Source organism: Eublepharis macularius, chromosome 1, assembly GCF_028583425.1.
Source record: "Eublepharis macularius isolate TG4126 chromosome 1, MPM_Emac_v1.0, whole genome shotgun sequence".
Lineage (NCBI taxonomy): Eukaryota > Metazoa > Chordata > Lepidosauria > Squamata > Eublepharidae > Eublepharis > Eublepharis macularius.
In genome coordinates, this window is record NC_072790.1 from 251,484,439 (window position 1) to 251,502,106 (window position 17,668).

The 17,668-nt window shown below is 50.3% G+C and overlaps 1 protein-coding gene across 1 annotated transcript; it reads right to left on the reverse strand.

The window, feature by feature from the left end:
* Window positions 1–586: 586 nt before the first annotated feature.
* Window positions 587–17,460, reverse strand: ENSA (endosulfine alpha). Its single transcript, XM_054998030.1, has 3 exons — window positions 17,270–17,460; window positions 5,690–5,818; window positions 587–4,689 (listed from the first exon to the last, which is right to left on the reverse strand). The coding sequence occupies exons 1-3, from the start codon at window positions 17,324–17,326 to the stop codon at window positions 4,519–4,521; spliced, it is 357 nt and encodes a 118-aa protein (XP_054854005.1). The 5' UTR covers window positions 17,327–17,460; the 3' UTR covers window positions 587–4,518.
* Between the last annotated feature and the right edge of the window lie 208 nt (window positions 17,461–17,668).

The window sequence follows — 17,668 nt, forward strand, 5'->3', positions numbered from 1 at the left end:
GAATTTCTTGCCTCCAGAAGGAAGAGTGAAATGTACGTTTTTCAAAGGCCAGTAAAACCTTAACCCCTCTCCCTCCCTGCGAGACAACAGGCGCAGCTATCAGCTGCTAGCATTTCGAAGAGGAAGAGGCTAAGAAAAGCGTGGATTATACTGACGTGAAGCGTTTCTGGCTGCAGCTACCCCTGAAGAACGGGCACATGTTCAGAAATGCCCAGGAAAGGGTTCTGGATTCATTTGGCTTGCCTGCTTCTCTTATTCCGGAGATAACACACAAAACTTCAGCTCTGCATTTTGAGACAAGGGTAAGTTTATTTCCAAAAGTCATGACTCTCAAGATTTCTCCCCCAGCACTCTTCCTTCTCCTTTCTAGATCATCGCAACACATTCAGCAACTCTCTAACTTTGAAGGCGGCAGCGGGAGAGCCCGAGCGAGTCTCCCTCTAGCAGGGGGGCTTCAGACGAAGCTTGGCCATATGAAGGCCTAATAGAAAAAGAGTCAGTGGCTTGGCTAAGAGGCTGGCCTGTTGGGTTTCGGGTGGTGGTCTGGTTTTTTTTTTGTTTAAAGAAAAAAGCAAACACTAGAAGATAAAGAGATGGAGATGATGTAAAAAATTATATATATTTATATATACGATTCAAATCTATTTACAATATGTCTGGGACAAACAGCAGAATGGCTGCAGCGACTACACAAGAGCGAAGAACCTGCAATTCCATCCCAGTAGCACTGGGAGCCTGGAAGAGACGCGTGAAGACAATGCAGCGGGCACAGCGCCAGTGCGACCTTTGAAAAGCAGGAGGCACGATCAGACCCCTAATGCCCACCCACCCCAGCCCCAGATCATAAGCCAGAGCAGCCGTCACATGCAACAGTCCTTGTTCGAGTGGTGCCTTGTTAGTCCAAGAGGAGATGCACAGCACATCCGCTCCGGGCCAGTTGCCACCTGACAGGGAGCTCAGGAACGCTGTGCTTTGGAGTCAGACCCCCTCCAAGGTGGTTTAGGCTCCCAATAAGCCGCACACCTGGTCATTCCTGGCAGGCACACTGGAGGGGAGCCTCATCCAACCCTCTCCCCTTTCCTCCATAAGCACTGACTGGACTGGGGAGTGCACGCAGCATCTCCAGAGAAGACTGCTGGTTTTGCAAGCAGAAGCAAAGGGGACTCGCTCCACCTCGATCCCCGTGCCGGCATCACCTCCCTGGGCACGGGAGGCCACGCCAGGCAGAGCAAAAAGCCAGGGACGCCACTCACAACCACCGCCACCACCTTGGGCCTCGCCCACATGGTTTTTCCAGGCCTGAATCCAGCATGGACTTTAAAAACTTTCTGAGGGGCAGGTCATGTCACCCTCCCCTAACACACTACCAGTGCTCAATTAAATATTTTTTACATTCTTTTTTTAGGAGGAGTGTGAAAGAGTCTCCACCTTCCTTCCTGCCCCCTCATCCCATCCACCCCCCTCCTCCTTTTCCACCTTCCAGCTTCATCGGCAATATCAGAAACACAGCCAAGGACGTATATAGATCAAGGGCACATCCATCTGGTTGATTCATGGGGAGCTGTTCTCGGAAAGGCAGGCAGTACTTTTTTGTGCCTTGCCTAAAAGGTGGATATTCAGGGCAAGCCTGCACAGGTCCCTAAAATCTCCACTGCTGATCGGGGTGACCAAGCAGAAGATCGGCGAGGGCTGAAACACCCAAGTGTGTGGGGAAGCAGATGGGGTGGCCTGTATTCCACGTAAACACAGAGTTCAACGCTGGAATCAGGAGCTCATCTCGGGGGCGGGGAATCTTAGATTCCATTTTTTTTAAAAAGGACAGTGGGAGAAGGAAAGAAAGACGGCCTTGTCTTTAAAGCTGCGAAGGAACATTTGCAAGAAAGTAAGATGAAGCAGACTGCGAGTCATGGAGGCGGGGCTCCTTGCTTCTCCCCCTGGCTACTTTCTCTTACACGCACACAAAGTTACGAGCTCCAGCAGGCAGAAATTCAGACGAGTCTTAGTTCTACGCAGCTTCTTTGGAGAACTCATAGATGTTCTCAGCAGGTGCCACTCTGGACCGCCATTAAGCCTACTCATCCCCTCTTTTTTGTTAGTGACTTCCCTGTTCAAAATAAAACTGAAGTCCAGTGGCACATTGAAGACTAACGACGTTTATTTCTAGATGAACTTCCATGAGTCATGCTCACTTTTGATTTCCACATATCTGACGAGGTGGGCGTGACTCACGGATGCTCATAAAGGTCGTTGGTCTTTAAGGGGCCGCCAGACTGTTGCTCTCTTTTGCTACAACACGCGAACGTGGCGACTCCTTTGCAACCTTCCTGCTCCGCCGTCCAGGCCTGTGAGTAAAGAACTCGGCCGGATCAGAATTCTCCCACTTGACCCAGCATCGTAGACCAGGAGACGCCTCAGGGGTAAGTGACTGGCAGATAAAGAGACCAGCCATGTAGATTCGCTCTTCTGAGAGAGAAACTGATCTTTTGTGCTTCCTTGGGGTAGGAGCTCAACTTGATCAAATTACTTCTGCCCTGCAGGCTGCTCCTTAAAAATTGGCAGTGGGTTCACGCTTGGCACTCGGACGTGTCCCTCTTTCATGCCAATTCCACTGCTTGTAAACAAGGCTGTGGGTCCTCTACACAGCCTTTGGCCAAGGGCACCCATTTCCACATCTTGAGAACGTCAGTTAACAAGCGCAAAGCAAGTTCCGAGTCCTTAGGCCTGCGGGCAACATTTTATTGGACGCTCAGGAGGACATTTTATTGGTCCATCAATGGTTACTACTCATGGTAACTGAAGGTATATCCAGAGGCAGCCAACCTCTAGAACCCAGGGCTGCAGGGGTGGGTCTGGGCCTCTAGGCCTTGTAGTGGGCCCGCTCCAGGGCAACTGATTGGCTGCTGTATGAGACAGGATGCTGGATTAGATGGACCACTGGTCCGATCCAGCAGGTTCTACTTATGTTTTGGAGGGCTGAGTGAACCTCCCAGCCGGGACACAGCATCCAGAGATTGACACTACCTCTTTCTCCCTCCCCCTTAAGAGCAGAACCCTTGAAAAGCAGCCAGAACTTCCAGCCTCTGCCTTGGCTTTCTGTGGTGCAGGAGACTAGGACACGCACAGTCCTTCGAACACCCCTGTGCCCCAAAAGCTGACTGGGGAACAAAACTGTGTTCAAGTTGAGGATCTCAGTCAGCAATTGGCCCCCTCTGGCCCCGAGCTGGCCTCTGAGGGAAACGATGCACGTGGCTCAGACGCATCTGACTTGGCCGCCAGACATTTCAGGTGGTGGCACGGGGCTCTTGCCCTACCAATTCATTCCCTTGCCAGAAGGGCTCGTGAGAACAATTTGTTTCTGACCAGTCTGTGAAGCCTGTAAGCTTTCTGCTTCATGAAAAGTTTTGTGCAACTCTTCAGTAAAATCAAGTAGCCTTCAGCGAGGACTTTCCTTGAGAGTAGTGGAAAATGCTTGCGGAAAGCTCATGTTCCTCCGTGGCCTCCCTCCGTAAGTGCCTTGATGAGAAGCAGAGGCACAAGAGCTGCCCCACCCCAGGCGGGGCCTACAGAAACTTCGCGCGTCCTAGTTCAGCCGTGCCTTCTTCTCCTAGCAAGTCACACTCCAGCTTCACTGGCTCAGAAGACTTGGAAGAAACAAAAGAGTTTCTGGGTGAACGAGGCCTACCAAAAGCTGCAGCTAAACGGAACCTCCAAGACCAGAGGCGCTACACCTCTGAGTACCTGGTGCTGAGGACAAACGGGGAGGCCATCAGCATCATGCTTTCCTGAGGAGCTTCCCAGAGGCATCGGGCTTCCTGTGGACAGAGATGCAAGGCAGAAGCCTTTGGCCTGATCCAGAACAACAGCTCTTAAAGAGAGCCGGGGAAGCACCGCACAGCTTTGGGAAGCTCCCACTGCAAATCTCGCCTCAGCCATGGCCTCCCCAAGTAGCCTAAGGGAAGTTAATCTCTCTCAGGCCACAAGGGCAAGAGGAGGGTACTAATACTGACCTACCTCACAGGGCTGTGGTAAGGATTGCAAGGATGTATGCCGAGTGCTTTGGGCACATTGAAGTTTCCGGTAAATGTGAAGCGTTCTTAGGCTTCCCCCTGAATAGCAAGGTGCAGCTCTCCTTCTGGTGCCCTCTCTTGCCAAGCTCACCACTAGCAGGAAACTTACGGGGCCCGTTCAGCTGGCTTCCTTCCCCCTTGTTGGAAAGAGCCACAGGGTGTGGATCCTTCCCCTACCAATTCTGATCACCAAAGCTGATGTTCTCTCTCCCACCCGCCCAAGCTCCAGCAAGCAGATCTGCCTGGCTCAGCTGATTGCCCCGCTGCAAGAAACTCGGCATCAAAATCGCAACTGTGTCCCAGTCTCGCCTTTGGGTTCCTATAAATATTGCCAGTGGCTATGCGAGTTCTGTGTGTCCCAGCTCTATGATACAGCAAAGTTCAACCGGCTGGACCCTCCCCCCCCCAAACCCCAAACGAAACAAAACAGAAACCCCATCAGGAGTGCAGGTTACCCTGCGAGCTTGCTAGTTACAAGAGAGGATTTTCTCTGTGGGAGATCTTGCGGGGTGGGGATGTGGTCGCCCGTCACCAGGTTCTTATCTGCTCCCGCTGTTGGCAGCTGCTTGTTCTTGATGTTTGCTTTGGCCATGTTGTAGTCTCCGGAGTCGAAGTACTTTTGCTGGGGGAGGAGAGAAGATGATTTTTAGGTCGAGTTGGGAAGTCAGCAACTGGCCAAATACTGTCAAAGGAAAAGCCATCAAATGGCCCACAAAGCGTAGTAAAATCCCCCTGCCTGCTCCACTTCTGCTTATTTATTGTTGGTAGAAAGGAGAATGGGGTATCAAGAGGCAATCTGCAACTTCTCAAAAATGTTAGCAGACATTCCAACAGTTGCCTCCCAAAGGGTGGTGGAGAGTGCCGTCAAGTCATAGCTGACTTGCTGCGACCCCTAGTGGGGTTTTCAAGGCAAGAGACTATCAGAAGTGGTTTGCCATTCCTTGCCTCTGCAACCCTGGTCTTCATTGGATGTCTCCCATCCAATTACTAACCAAACTCGCCCCTGCTTAGCTTCCGAGATCCGATGAGATCAGGCTAGCCTGGGCTATCTAGGTGAGGGCACCTACCAACTATCCGCATGATATCCTCCATCCCCTCCACACACTTTATGCATATGCCTCTTGCCAACCATGTCTGCTGGAGTCCGACTTACTACTGCAACTGGCACCAGGAGATTGCTGGGGAAGCCCCTAGGGCGAGGGATTCTCACAGCAGGGACGTTAATCCCCAGAGAGAGAAAATGGCACAGCCTGCCCATCTAGTTGCCAGCCAGGGATCAATCATGAAAAGGAAACCATCAAAGCCAAACTCTGGATGGATCTGTGTCTGAAGGGGGTGGGTGGGTGCACAAATGGAGGGCAACCATTTCAGGATACGTTTTCCCTAGCTGCTTCCCCCAAGGAAAGTGGAATGAACACCAGGGGCCCAATCCAGAGAGGAGACCTCATTCCAACAGTGGACCGTGCCTTCAGAAAAAGCAATGCACGTTGTGGCCCAGTTTGCTCAACAGTTTGGACCACCACTTCCCAGGTGCCCCCGAGAAGATCACAATCGGGCCAAAGCCTCTTGCAGGCTTTGATACAAAGGGCTTTGCGGGGGGGGGGGGGGAATTGGGCAAGTACCCCTTTCTGCAGCCTCTTCATTAAGAAGTCAGACCCTCCAGGCTTCTGAAGTCCTAGGCTGGGGTACTTGGCCTTCAATTTTGCCTCTTCAGCTCTCTCAGGGATGACCACTTCCTTCTCTTGAGTATCCTGAAAGGAAGAAATTAGGAATTAAGAATGGATTTCTGACGACTGACCCGGTAACAATTTCACTTCTTAAACAATGTGACATTCTTTGGCCCCTAAATAAAAACAAGAAGAATGAGGATGGAGTGAGAAAAAGCATTTCTTCAGTGAAACGACACTAACATTGTATTTTGCAAATGCTCACCAATGGACACTAAGTATTGTTTCCCCACGAACTGACAGCATGGTTTGAAACAGTCTTTAAAAATATGGTTATGAGGGGAAGTGGTTAGCTTTAACCATAGTTAGCACCTGTCCACACACAATGCTAGATGGCAATAAAGGAAGAAAAGGGGTGAAATGCGGCAGAAAGAATCTGGGGAAGGAGGAACAGATAGCATGCACATTTCCAAAGCAGGCTCCCAGTTTGAATGGAATCCTGTCCTGGGGCATTAGAGGTGAGATCGTAGAGCCTATTTTATGCTGCTGAACAGAGTATGAATCTGTGATTTTATTGCTTTTCATTGTAATTTATTTGCACTTATTTGTATGTTGTAATCCACCTCCGGGGACGGCGGACTATAAATTTAATAAATAATAATCTTACTACATAATTGAGTAAGCGTATTCTAGATGTCTCACCCTGTTATCCTGGCACAGGCGCAGTCCGAGCAAGCCTCTGGAGCTTCAGAAGGGCCCGCAGGTCGGCTCCGCCCTCCTCAGCCCCAATTGGGCTAGCCGGCATGGGGCATGTCCGGCTGGACTGCGCTCTGCCCCCAAGCCTTTTTCTCTGGCTGGGGGGGGGCTTTCCTGCCATCCCCCCCCCAGCCTTCCCTCCTAAGCCTGGAAATGCGGCGGTGGGGGGGGAGCAGGGGGGTTGCCTTCACTCCTCCTACAAGCCTTCCCTACAAGCCTTGATCAGCTATGGGGAGGGGGTGCCGTGGGGGACCTGTGGAGGGCAGGTCTACTCACAATAGCTTTGCTAGGTGAGTAGACCTCCGGACCTGCAGAGGCCAGATCTACTAGCCTTGCCTTTGCAAGTAGGTAGACCTGGACTCCAGTCCTGTGGAGGCCAGGTCTACTTGCCATGGCTTTGCAAGGTGAGTAGACCCGGTCCCCAGAGGCCAGGTATACCAACAGCATTGCAAGGCAGATCACCATATTGTTGCAAGTTGGGTATACCAGGCTTCTGGATCTGTGGAGGCCAGATCTACTCATCATGGTTTTGCAAGGTGAGCATATCTGACCCCTGGAGGCCAGATCTACTTGCCATAGCTTTGCAAGGCAGGTGGACCTGGCCTCTGGACCTGGCCTGTGGAGGCCAGGTCTACTCATCATGGCTTTGGAAGGTGAATACATTTGGCCTCCAGACCTGTGGGGCCCAGATCTACCTGCCACAGACTTGCAGGGCAGGTAGACCTGGCCTCTATCCTCTCAGAGGCCAAGCTGATAGTGGGGAGGTGGGGGAACACACTTCCCAGGGTGTGCTCCCTAACGGTGCAGCACACTCCTGCACACTGCAATAGGACGATTTTGGCCCAAAGTGGGCCCAACTGACCTGCTGCAGAGCACAGGAGAGCTCCAGCTCCCCCCCCCACAAGCAGCACTCCCAGGATCTGCAGCTGCCCAAACTGGGCCAGATTTGGCCCGGTGCAGAGTGCAGGAGAGCTCCAAGGTGCTTTCTGCCCCCTCTGCAGCGCTCCTGGGCTCCACAGCTGCCCAAGAGGGCAGTATGATGGATAGGCCCACCTTCCAACCCTTCCCCGCTGCTATCAGCTGGCACTGCTGCTGTTCCCTGGCCCCCATCAGCAATCAGGGCACTGGGGAGGGGGCAATGGGATCAGGGTGTGGCGGAGGCGGTAATGCCTGGCCCGCCTGCCCTGCCCTTTCTAGAGCCCGTTGTATTTTTTTCTCCACAACGGGCTTTGTTAGTAATAATAGTAGTAGTAGTAGAAGTAATAATAATTTGTGAACTCGAGGAGCCAGTGTTACATCTTCAGGTACACCATAATGATCTAGGGAAGCAGCGGATGCACTTAACCGACTGGAAGAGGGTGAACAAATTTAAATTAAAACCAGATAAAATGGGAGGTGCCAAGAGTCCAAAGTGCAGCAGATCCATGCATAGGCATTCAACGCGCATCAGACAGGGCAGAACCCTGGATGCCCAGGTGTTCGAAGTAGCCCAGACTGCATCTTTCCAACGTAGGTTGTTTTGCCAGCTGTGACCTCATCTGGAGACTTGATCGCACTCACGTGTCTCGCTGACATCCATACTTGACAACTGTAACGTGCTCTAAGTGGGGCTGCCTTTGATGACAGTTGGAAGCTTTCGCTGGTTCAGAGCATGGTGGCCGTAGGGCACTGGGGCTGTCGATGAGGAGTTCATCACCCCTGCTGTGCGCCTATTACACAGGGCACCAACATGCTTCCAGACCCAGAACAAAGCACTGAGCCCTCAGTGCTTCAGCTCCAAGATCACTGGCGGACCACTTCCGTTCATATGTACCTGCTCTCGCACAGAAACTAGTTGTGGAAGTTTTGGTGGAGGGAACTCACATCATGGTTTTCTTAGCAGCCGTCCCTGCCCTTTGGAATCCACCCTCTTTTACACCAGTTGAAAGTTTTTTTAAAAAAAAATTCTAAAAGTTTAAATTTGCCCCTTGTTCACGTTTTAAAGGCTGCCTTTTAAATGGATTTTCTATGATTAAATGCTGTGAGCCACCTTGACTATTTTCAAATAGAGAGGCAGGGTATAAGCGTTCCAGTAAATGCTTGTCTGTGCTAGACCAGATACCTCCCCCCACAAGAAGATAACCGAGAAACCCAAGACAGTTTCAGGTAGGTAGCCATGCTGGTCTGGAGTAGAATAGCAGGACTGGAGTCCAGTGGCATCTTAGAGACCAACAAGACATTCCAAGCACAAGCCCAAGAAAGTTGCTCTCACCTATGCTTGTGTAGGAGAAATCTACTTTTCTCCATTCCATCAAGGGGATACAAGCGGACATGGAGGTCCCAGGGCATGCATGTGAAAAGCAGGCTCAGCTTTTAGCGGCGACATTAATTGACAAGCCATTATGGACTTCTGAGCTAGAAAAATCTCTGTCCGGTCACAAGGGCACGCGGCAACCTCTGAGCCTATTTTTGGAGCAGGGGACGGCATCACCACGGAGCTCTCCTTTGCTGATGAACCCAGAGCGTTCTAAGAGCTTTGCTGCCAGCCGGCTTGAATTTTAGCTGGAGGGGAAGAGGCTGCCCTTTAAAAAAATCTATTTGCACCTGCCTGGACCTTTGGGACGGAATATGCTAAAAGTTCGAGCAGAGTGAGTCACCGGGCAGGCATGGTTGAAAAGTGAAATCACTCCCACGATAGCTCTGGGCACAATGCAGCATCCGTATTGACTCAAGGAGACAAGCAAGCACAATATTATGAACAGGGAAGGGGTGGCGGTCACAGGGAGTAATGTAATTTGTAAAGAGATGAGAAGCCCTTCTGTGCAGAACCAAGCAAGCCGTAAGTTCTACAAGGAGAATACGGTTTCAAAAGGAGAACACGGTGGCACGGGCTGTAGGCCTGAGACAAGTTTGGAGTGCCGAAGAGGAGCTTTGCTCCCCTGAATAAGGCAGAATCTTGATTCCAGAAGGAACCTAAAGGCCCCTGTGTCCAATCATCTGACCAAGCTACACCAGGGATATATATGTAGCTACCCAACCCCACTGGGGTTAGAGCAGCAGCAGAAGTGGGTGGTTTTGCTGGAGAATCCCAGCTTTCAAAGGATGCGGCATGCTCAGAGAGCCACGCGCAGAACCAGAGAAAGCAGGGGATGGTCCAGCAACATCCCCTCCCCTTCATACTTGGCACAACACATTGCTTACTGATGGAAAGCAACAGAACCCAGCCCTGGGGCTCTCTGCTGAGGCCCAGAAGCGGAATGGAATCTAAAGGCAGCAGCTGAACAAAGAAGCCGGTGACCACAGTCGGCAAAAGCTTCATACAGTTCCCCGCACACCCCCTCTACCATCATGGAGGGCTGGCACTGGAGCGATCACAGTCAGGGAGCCAGATCGCTCCATTTCAATGCAGGAACGGCCAGGGCCCTTAGGGTCAAAAAGTGACCTGCAATTCCCATTCCCTGGGTGAAATGCAACTCACATGCAACCCTCCTCCCCATTTTCTTGGCTGTCACAAAGATTCCTTTGCCGAGCGGTTCCTTCCCTGTCCCTGGCATCTCAGTTAAACCTTTTCCTCCCATTTTTTAGTTTAGCATGCTTTCCTTCTCTTTTTCAGATCTCCTATGATCAAATGATCTTGAGCAACGACTAATAGAATAATACATTAATTTCTAGAGCAAAATATGCTAGACAGAAATTTCGCAACCAACCCGGTTATATTAATAATAACAATAATAACATTCGATTTATATACCGCCCTTCAGGACAACTTAATGCCCACTCAGAGCAGTTTACAAAGTGTTATTATTACCCCACAACAATCACCCTGTGAGGTGGGTGGGGCTGAGAGAGCTCCAGAGAACTGTGACTCGCCCAAGGTCACCCAGCTGGCTTCGTGGAGGAGTGGGGAATCAAACCCGGCTCTCCAGATTAGAGTCCCGTGCTCTTAACCACTATACCAAACTGGCTCTTGAGATCACTATAGGGAAGAATCTCTCCCTGAAAATTATTCAGTGCAGCACAAAAAAGAGATTAAAATCTAACGATTCCTAAAAACGGTAAAAAGAAGATTTTCTGATATTTCTTTAGCATCTTTGATGCCCCTGCCCTCGATCCTCTGTCTCAGTTATGTTTCCCTTGCACACTGCTTCTAAGTCGCAGGGTCTACACTGTCTCTTCTCTTCCATGACCCTTCAAGCCCCCTAGGGTGTCTCCCACTCTTTATTTAGTTCCTCCTCCCTCCCACAAAACCCCCTCCCTTTCCATTTCCTCGCAGAGCTCTAGTGGTTATCAACATTCTATTGCTGACGCATTTTCCAAGGCCCCCCACGACATCACAACAGCACTGCCAATGTGCTGGCGAGGCTCCGAAGTTGTATTTTTAGCCTCTTATGAAAGAGTAATTATATCACTGAAAAATAATGGTGGTTTAAGAACATTCTGCGATTAGCGTGAGTGATTCAGATTTTTGGCCAGAAGGAAGGCTTTGCACTAACAACCTTTCGTCTCGCCCCTTTTGAGAGCTGGTGAGGAAAACAGCCAGAAACACACTGCGTCTCTGAAGAAAAAATTAGCTCAAGCCATTTAATCATCGAGCGGTTCACCAGCTCACCACACCGTGGGCATCATTCGGAAAAAGTAGATGACTCAGAAAAAAACGAAGACCGAATGAGGGGGAACAAACATCTTGGTGGAGCGCTGACGGAGGATGACAGAGTGGCTTTTCAATACAGCGGGTACTGTCATGCCAACGCAAGCCTCCATTTGGGGTGTGCTGAGAGAGGAGGCATCAACACAACTTTTGGTTCGGAGCATTCAGGCTTGCAAATAACTGGGTATCTTTTGGTCAGTAAGGAGTGGAATGAAGAGCACGGAGCCCCGCGTAGGCAGCCAGCAGGAAAAGACGGAAGATAGCAGAGATATAGCAAAGATAGCAAAGAACTACCCTCTCTGCATTCAACGCTAGCAGCCCCATGCTCCCCTTTGGGATCTTGAGCTCATGTGTGCAAGTCCAGAAGGTCTAATGAACTGCAATTTAGTAAAAATGAAAGCTGAGGAACTGTAGGTTGTAACCAGCTGGGCCAAACCCCACTTCTGAAGACTCTGCCAATACCACAGGAAGGCTGGGTAATGAACGGCAGATTCCCAGGAAGGAGGCCCTGTACAGAGCTGGGTAAATGGTTCCTAGGTACCAATATCAAGTTTTAAGGCGCCCGGACAAAAAAGTACCTGGAATTCTTCCAACACTGGCAAGGGGCAAACTGCCTCTAATAACCATTAACCCCAATTCCAAGTTTTCCAACCCTGCCCTACAAAAAGGCTCAGCAACCTCACTGATAAAAACCTGCTCTTTGATGGCAATATACAGCCTTGAGCTCGCCTCAGCAAAGTAAATTATTCACAGCTTGGCAAAGTCACGGATCAGAGTTCAACTGATGCCCCACCAAATGCCCTGGTTATTCTTGCTTCCTGAAATTCAACCCCCCTGCAGAGCTTTGCCCAGCCTTTCATCACGCCATTCTGAGCAGGGCAGAGATACTGACTCTCAGCTGCTTATTTGGGGCAACGAGTAACACAAGCTTGATGCACCCCATCAGCTGCCACCACCCCCTGCTCCAACTGGCACCTGGCTTTGGCTGCAGGAAACCCAGTCAACCAGTTATAGCTACAAGCTGCTCTTCTGCTGGAAAGGAGAGAAAAGCAGGAGCTCTGAGACATCCAAGTCTGATGTAGAAGAGCCAGGCAAGCCACATCACCCCCAGAGACTCATTTGCACTTCTAGGGGCAACCTGCCTCACCTGAGCCTCAGGTCTAAGCATCCTATCGCTAAGAAGGGCGCCAGATACCCACTGGACAGAAACTCTGTGTGCATGCTTGATGCATGGAGTTGTGGTGCACGTTGACACTGATGACATTTCCTGGAAGAAATCTTTGGGTTACTAGGCAGAAAGTTGCATGTGACGAAGACAGCTGTGGCTCTCGAAAGCTTATGCTACAATTAAGTTGGTTAGCCTTAAAGGTGCTACTGGACTCTTTACTGTTTTGCAACTACAGACTAACATGGCTAACTCCTCTGGATCTCAGACACCCTTGCGACGTCCATAGGCAGGACACTATGGAAGTCACCTGATGATAGGGCTAAGCAGGAAAAGATTATTAGGAGCACACTGCCTCTGAACCATGTGAAACCAATAACCTAGTAGGCTCAGCTTCCCACCGATATTGCACCCAAGCTTAACTCCCTCTTCCAAAAGCAAAATGAGGGAGGGAGGGATATCAGGAAAAACTTTTTCACGGTCAGAGTTCAAAGGTACCTGGGGAGGTGGTGAGCTCCCCTCACTGGCAGTTTTCAAGAAGAGGCTGGATGAATATTTGTCATGGATGCTTTAGGCTCATCCTGCACTGGGCAGGGGGTCGAACTGGAAGGTCTGTATGGCCTCTTCCAACTCTCTTTAAATATTGCTCTCTTTAAATATTTGAAAGGCTGTCATTTGGAGGAGGGCAGGGAGCTGTTCCAGTTGGCAGCAGAGGGTAGGACCCGGAGCAATGGACTGAAATTACATGCAGAAAGGTGCCGGCTGTATATTAGGAAAAACCTTTTCACAATCAGAGTAGTTCAAAGGTGGAATCAGCTGCCTAGGGAGGTGGTGAGCTCCCCTTCGATGACAGTTTTCAAGAAGAGGCTGGATGAATATCTGTCAGGGATGCTTTAGGTTCATCCTGCTGGGCAGGGGGTTGGACTAGAAGGACTGTCTGGCCCCTTCCAACTCTGTGGTTCTGCGACAGAGGAGCAAAGCTGGGCTGGCAGCTTCTGGGCCACATGGCCTACCTCTGAGTCCACCTCCTGACACAGCTGCTGTAGCCTCGAGAGTTGCAGCAAGATGTAGAAGCGCAAGCATTCATGGCCATCAGATACAAAAGACAACAAGGAGTCTTTTGGCACCTTCAGGACCAGCTTTCTTGACCTGTAAGCTTTTGTAGGTCTTTAAAACAAGAGGGAAAACAAGACAGCACCTTAGAGCGCCCCTAGCCTGGCTTTCAAATACTGCACAAAGCGCTTGGGTTCGACCCTGACATCACAGGGTGAAAGGCAATCAGGCGACAGGGATGGGAAAGATCTCAGCTCCAGATCTTGAAGAGCTATAAGCCAGTCACAGGAGGCAGTAGAAGGCTAGCAGCATCCGACTCAGTATAAGGCCATTACCTGTTTTCCAAGCAGTTCTTCCCATTTTTGTCAAGACCGAAATAAACAGGTAGCCCCCAAAGTATCTGTGGTAAGGACTCTTTGAAACCAGTAGCCTAATGAAACTGGCCAAGCGTATTGCTGCTTGGTAATTGGGTCCCAAGGGCAAATCAGATCCCAGTCTCACAAGCTGTCCCTCGATTAGACACAGTAGGAGCCAAACCAGAAAAATCCTGCATCTCTGAAACAAGAAATGCTTGGCTCGCCTTGACAGTCAGGCACCCCACCCCTCCCAAGAGCCAGGGAGCTGTTTTTTGACGCTTTAAGTCTAGCACTTTATCTGACTGCCAGTGTTTGACAGTGAAAGCAGAGATCTTATAAGGGCGATCCCTTAATTTCGTCAGCCACAGCAGCAATTCACAGCTAGAATGTCTCTAAAACAAGAACCCAGGAATGGGTATAAAGCTGCTACCAGAATTCAGGGGCAACATCTACACGATGGATAAACTGTTTTAATAGTCATTCGCTTCCCCGAGGAACAGCAGACAAACCTAACAGCACGTCAACAATCAATGATTCCCAGGACTCGCTGTGAAAAGCCATCACAATGAAACAGGCATAAAACCACAAACATTTATTATACAGACCTGTCTGGAATTTACAGAGAGAGCGAGAGCGAGAACAGCCCAGGATTGAATGCTCTTGCAAACCCAGCAGTCATGCGACCTGTCTCATGAAGTGGCCGAACAGACGGTGGAGGCCAAGGCCTTCCCCCACCGCTGCCTCCTGGCACAGATGTTCGCTGCCTCTAAACATGGAGGTTTCCTGTAGTCACTGTGCCTAGTAGCTAGGGGTGAACTGGCTGTTAAGCTCACCAGGAACGGTTCCAGTGGGCCAATGTGCCCCCCATACAGCAGCTACCCTCGCCCCGAGTGAGCAAGACTCACCTAAGTCACGATGGCTTCACGGCCACTGGGTGCCAGCAGCTCAGCAGCCCTCCCTTTCTGCTTGCTCTTCCTCCATCCCTCTTGTGTTGGGGAAAGGGACCCTCTTCCAGGGTCATATGGCCTATCGGTCCACTCCAGCTAGTACCCATCGATGGGACCTATCCTCCATGAATCTATTTAACTCCCGTTTAAATCCTTCTTGGAATAAGGTCCAGCCAGTGCCCCGGAGACATTTCTTTAAAACATTTATCCCCTACCTTTCAATACAAAAGATCCCCTTATTACATTCCTCCTTCGGAAACTGCTGCAAACTAGGATATTCCTCCACCCTACTTATATTGTCAATAGTTTGCGTGACAAGTTAAAAATCCTCTCCAGGCTACCGTGCATGTATATTTTTGGAAGTCAAAAGGACAGGCTGCCAATGAGCCATAAATCACTCTCCTGGGCTTCAATGGTTAACAAGGCCGGTACACTTTTTCCGTGGGCTATTAACTTTTTTGGACATCTTTGCAAGTCTGAACTTAGTCCCTGACAGGGACTGGTGAGTTCTGTCAGCCAAGGCAGAAATTCATGATCAAAGCATCCCTCCTCTGTCTTTTCAGCCCTAACTTCCTTCGCATTTCTGCGGTGGCATGGGACAGCTTTCACATGTTCAGCAGAAAAGGGCAGGGCTTGATCCAGCTCTGGATATTCTCTAAGAAGCAGTCACGCAACAGATGTGTGTAGTTATGCAACATGGCAAGATAATCCTGGTTCCGCTATCCTTTCTTATGTGGGAGAGTTACTAGAACAACATCCCCATGTTTGATGGGATTAGAACCTTGCAGTGGAGAATGAGCTCAAAGACAGATTGAGGTCAACCAGCCGAGGAATAAATTCAGGGCTCATTCACCCATTTGCAAAGCCGATGCAATGCACAGGTGATGAAATGCATTCAAAAGTCAGACAACAACATCCAAGCACTAAAGTAAACACTGGATTACAGAACCCATGTTTGTTTAACCCCACATTTAAACTTGCATGCAAACACAGCCTAAGGTGCATCATCTACCACAACCACCCAAACACAGATGATCAGCAACCACGCCTGTCTCAGCCACGAAATTGTGGCAACTCTGCAAAACAGAACAGAGAAGGTGAGAATCCTAGAACCAGGAGAATAGCTGCATTGGACTTCATAGGCTATATGGATGTACCAGGAAATCCAGAACTTGGAAGCATTCCTGACAGAGGGCTGTCCAACCTCTGCTTGAAGGCAGTGATGAACAGCCTCCCTCACATTCTGGCCATTGTCAAACAGCTCTTACCATTAGGAAGTTTCTCCCAATACTGAAGTCTACTCTCCAGTATCTTAGGTTCATTCTCATCTAGTCTTTCCCTCTGGAATAGCAGAGAACAAGTCTTTGCTTTATGCCATTCATCAGCCCTTCTGGGAGGAGACAAACCAGCTCAATCCGATATTCCTTGCAGCCAAGAGTCACCTTATTTAGGAACAACTTCTCTTTTTTATTTTCTTTGGGAGTCATTTGTTAAGCAAGGGCTGGAGCACATGCTGTTTATCCACCCCCAAACCTACAGCAATCGCCAACCTTAGCAGAGGAGCAAAGCTTCTCCTCCTGGCCACCCGCTAGACCTACAAAGGGAAGCACCAACAGTCACTGGCGGCAAAGAGACCAACAAGATTTTCAGGGTATAAGCTTTCGAGTGTCAAAGCTCCCTTTTTCAGATATGAGAAGAAATGGAGATCCCCGAGCCATAGGCGAAGAGATCTCCACTCTGACTCAAAAATCTTTTTGGTCTCTAAGGTACTACTGGACTCAAATCCTGCTTTTCTACTACAGATCAGCACAGCTACCCACCCAAAACCATTTTAGCAGCGACGAAGGCTACCCATTATATTAGAAACAATTTTTTATTTGTTAGAACAGGTTGGTGATGGAAGTTATCTTCTGTTATTTTGCCTACTAAAGAGGATGAACTAATGACATACCACTGGCCAGTTGGCTGGACCTTGTGCAAGAGACCGACCAACTCATCCCCTGTAGCCCCCTTTGGGTCCCTCCCATGGCCCTGGCTCAGATGAGACTCCCCACTGCGGACTCGAACCCGTTGGGCAGGGATTCACTTGCAAGAAAAATGCGCCATGGGCAACCTTTGTGGGGTTGCCAGCTCCAGGTTGGGAAATTCCTGGAGATTGGGGGGGGGGTAGAACTTGGAGAGGGTGGGATCTCGGCGGGGTATAATGCCATCGTCTACCCTCCAAAGCAGCCATTTCCTCCCACGGAAACTGCCCGGAGATCAGCTGCAATTCCATGAGATCTCCAGCCGCCACCTGGAGGTTGGCAACCTGAAACCGGACTCCTCCGCCGCAGAGAGTGGCTTTGATGCCGCCTCCGCTCTGCATGCCCAGACAGGATCACAGCCTAAGGAGGTTTTTGGTTGTTATCGGAAGTCCAGGCTACCTGCGTGACTCTAGATTTTTTTTTGACATCTCTATGGTTTCAACGGTACAAACACCGGAAATACCGCCCGTTAGAAGTAAGCTAGCCAATAGGCAGCGAGAACAACGCAGCGGCTGCCAATCAGAAAGCAGCTTCTGGCGGAGTGGCGGACTGTGAAGCCAATCCGGTCCCCCCAATGCTCTCCCTCTCATTCTCTCCCCCGTCTCACCTGTTTCTCTTCACCGGTCTCGTCAGAGCGGCTGTCGCCGCTGAGCGTGTCCGACATGGCAGAAGGGAACGAGGGGGGCGGACAGAGAAAGGAGAGGCCTAAGGCGCTCTCGCTCCGGGGGCGCCCTCTTCCCCGGTCTCCTGTCACTTGCGCCGCGGAGCCAAAATGGCCGCCGCCTCCACCGCCCCCTTGCCTAGCCTTCGCCCCATCCACGTCTTGCTTGAGCGAAAAGGTAGGCAGCCAATCAGAACGCCAGGGCGCGGAGGCGGGTCAAATCATAGCCGACCAATCGAGTGCGGCTCTGTGCAAAGTCTGACTGGGATGGTTCAAAGAAGAGGCGTTAGACGGCCGGACGGAATTTTCTTTTGAAATAAACGGTCGAATAAAAACCGGGCACCC

Coding starts and splice junctions, on each gene's coding strand:
- ENSA (XM_054998030.1), bottom strand. CDS start 17,326: ATGTCGGACACGCTCAGCGGCGACAGCCGCTCTGACGAGACCGGTGAA. Junction 5,819..17,269: donor AGACCGGTGAAGAGAAACAG/GTGAGACGGGGG, acceptor TCTTCCTTTCAG/GATACTCAAGAGAAGGAAGT. Junction 4,690..5,689: donor TGAAGAGGCTGCAGAAAGGG/GTACTTGCCCAA, acceptor CTCCTCCCCCAG/CAAAAGTACTTCGACTCCGG.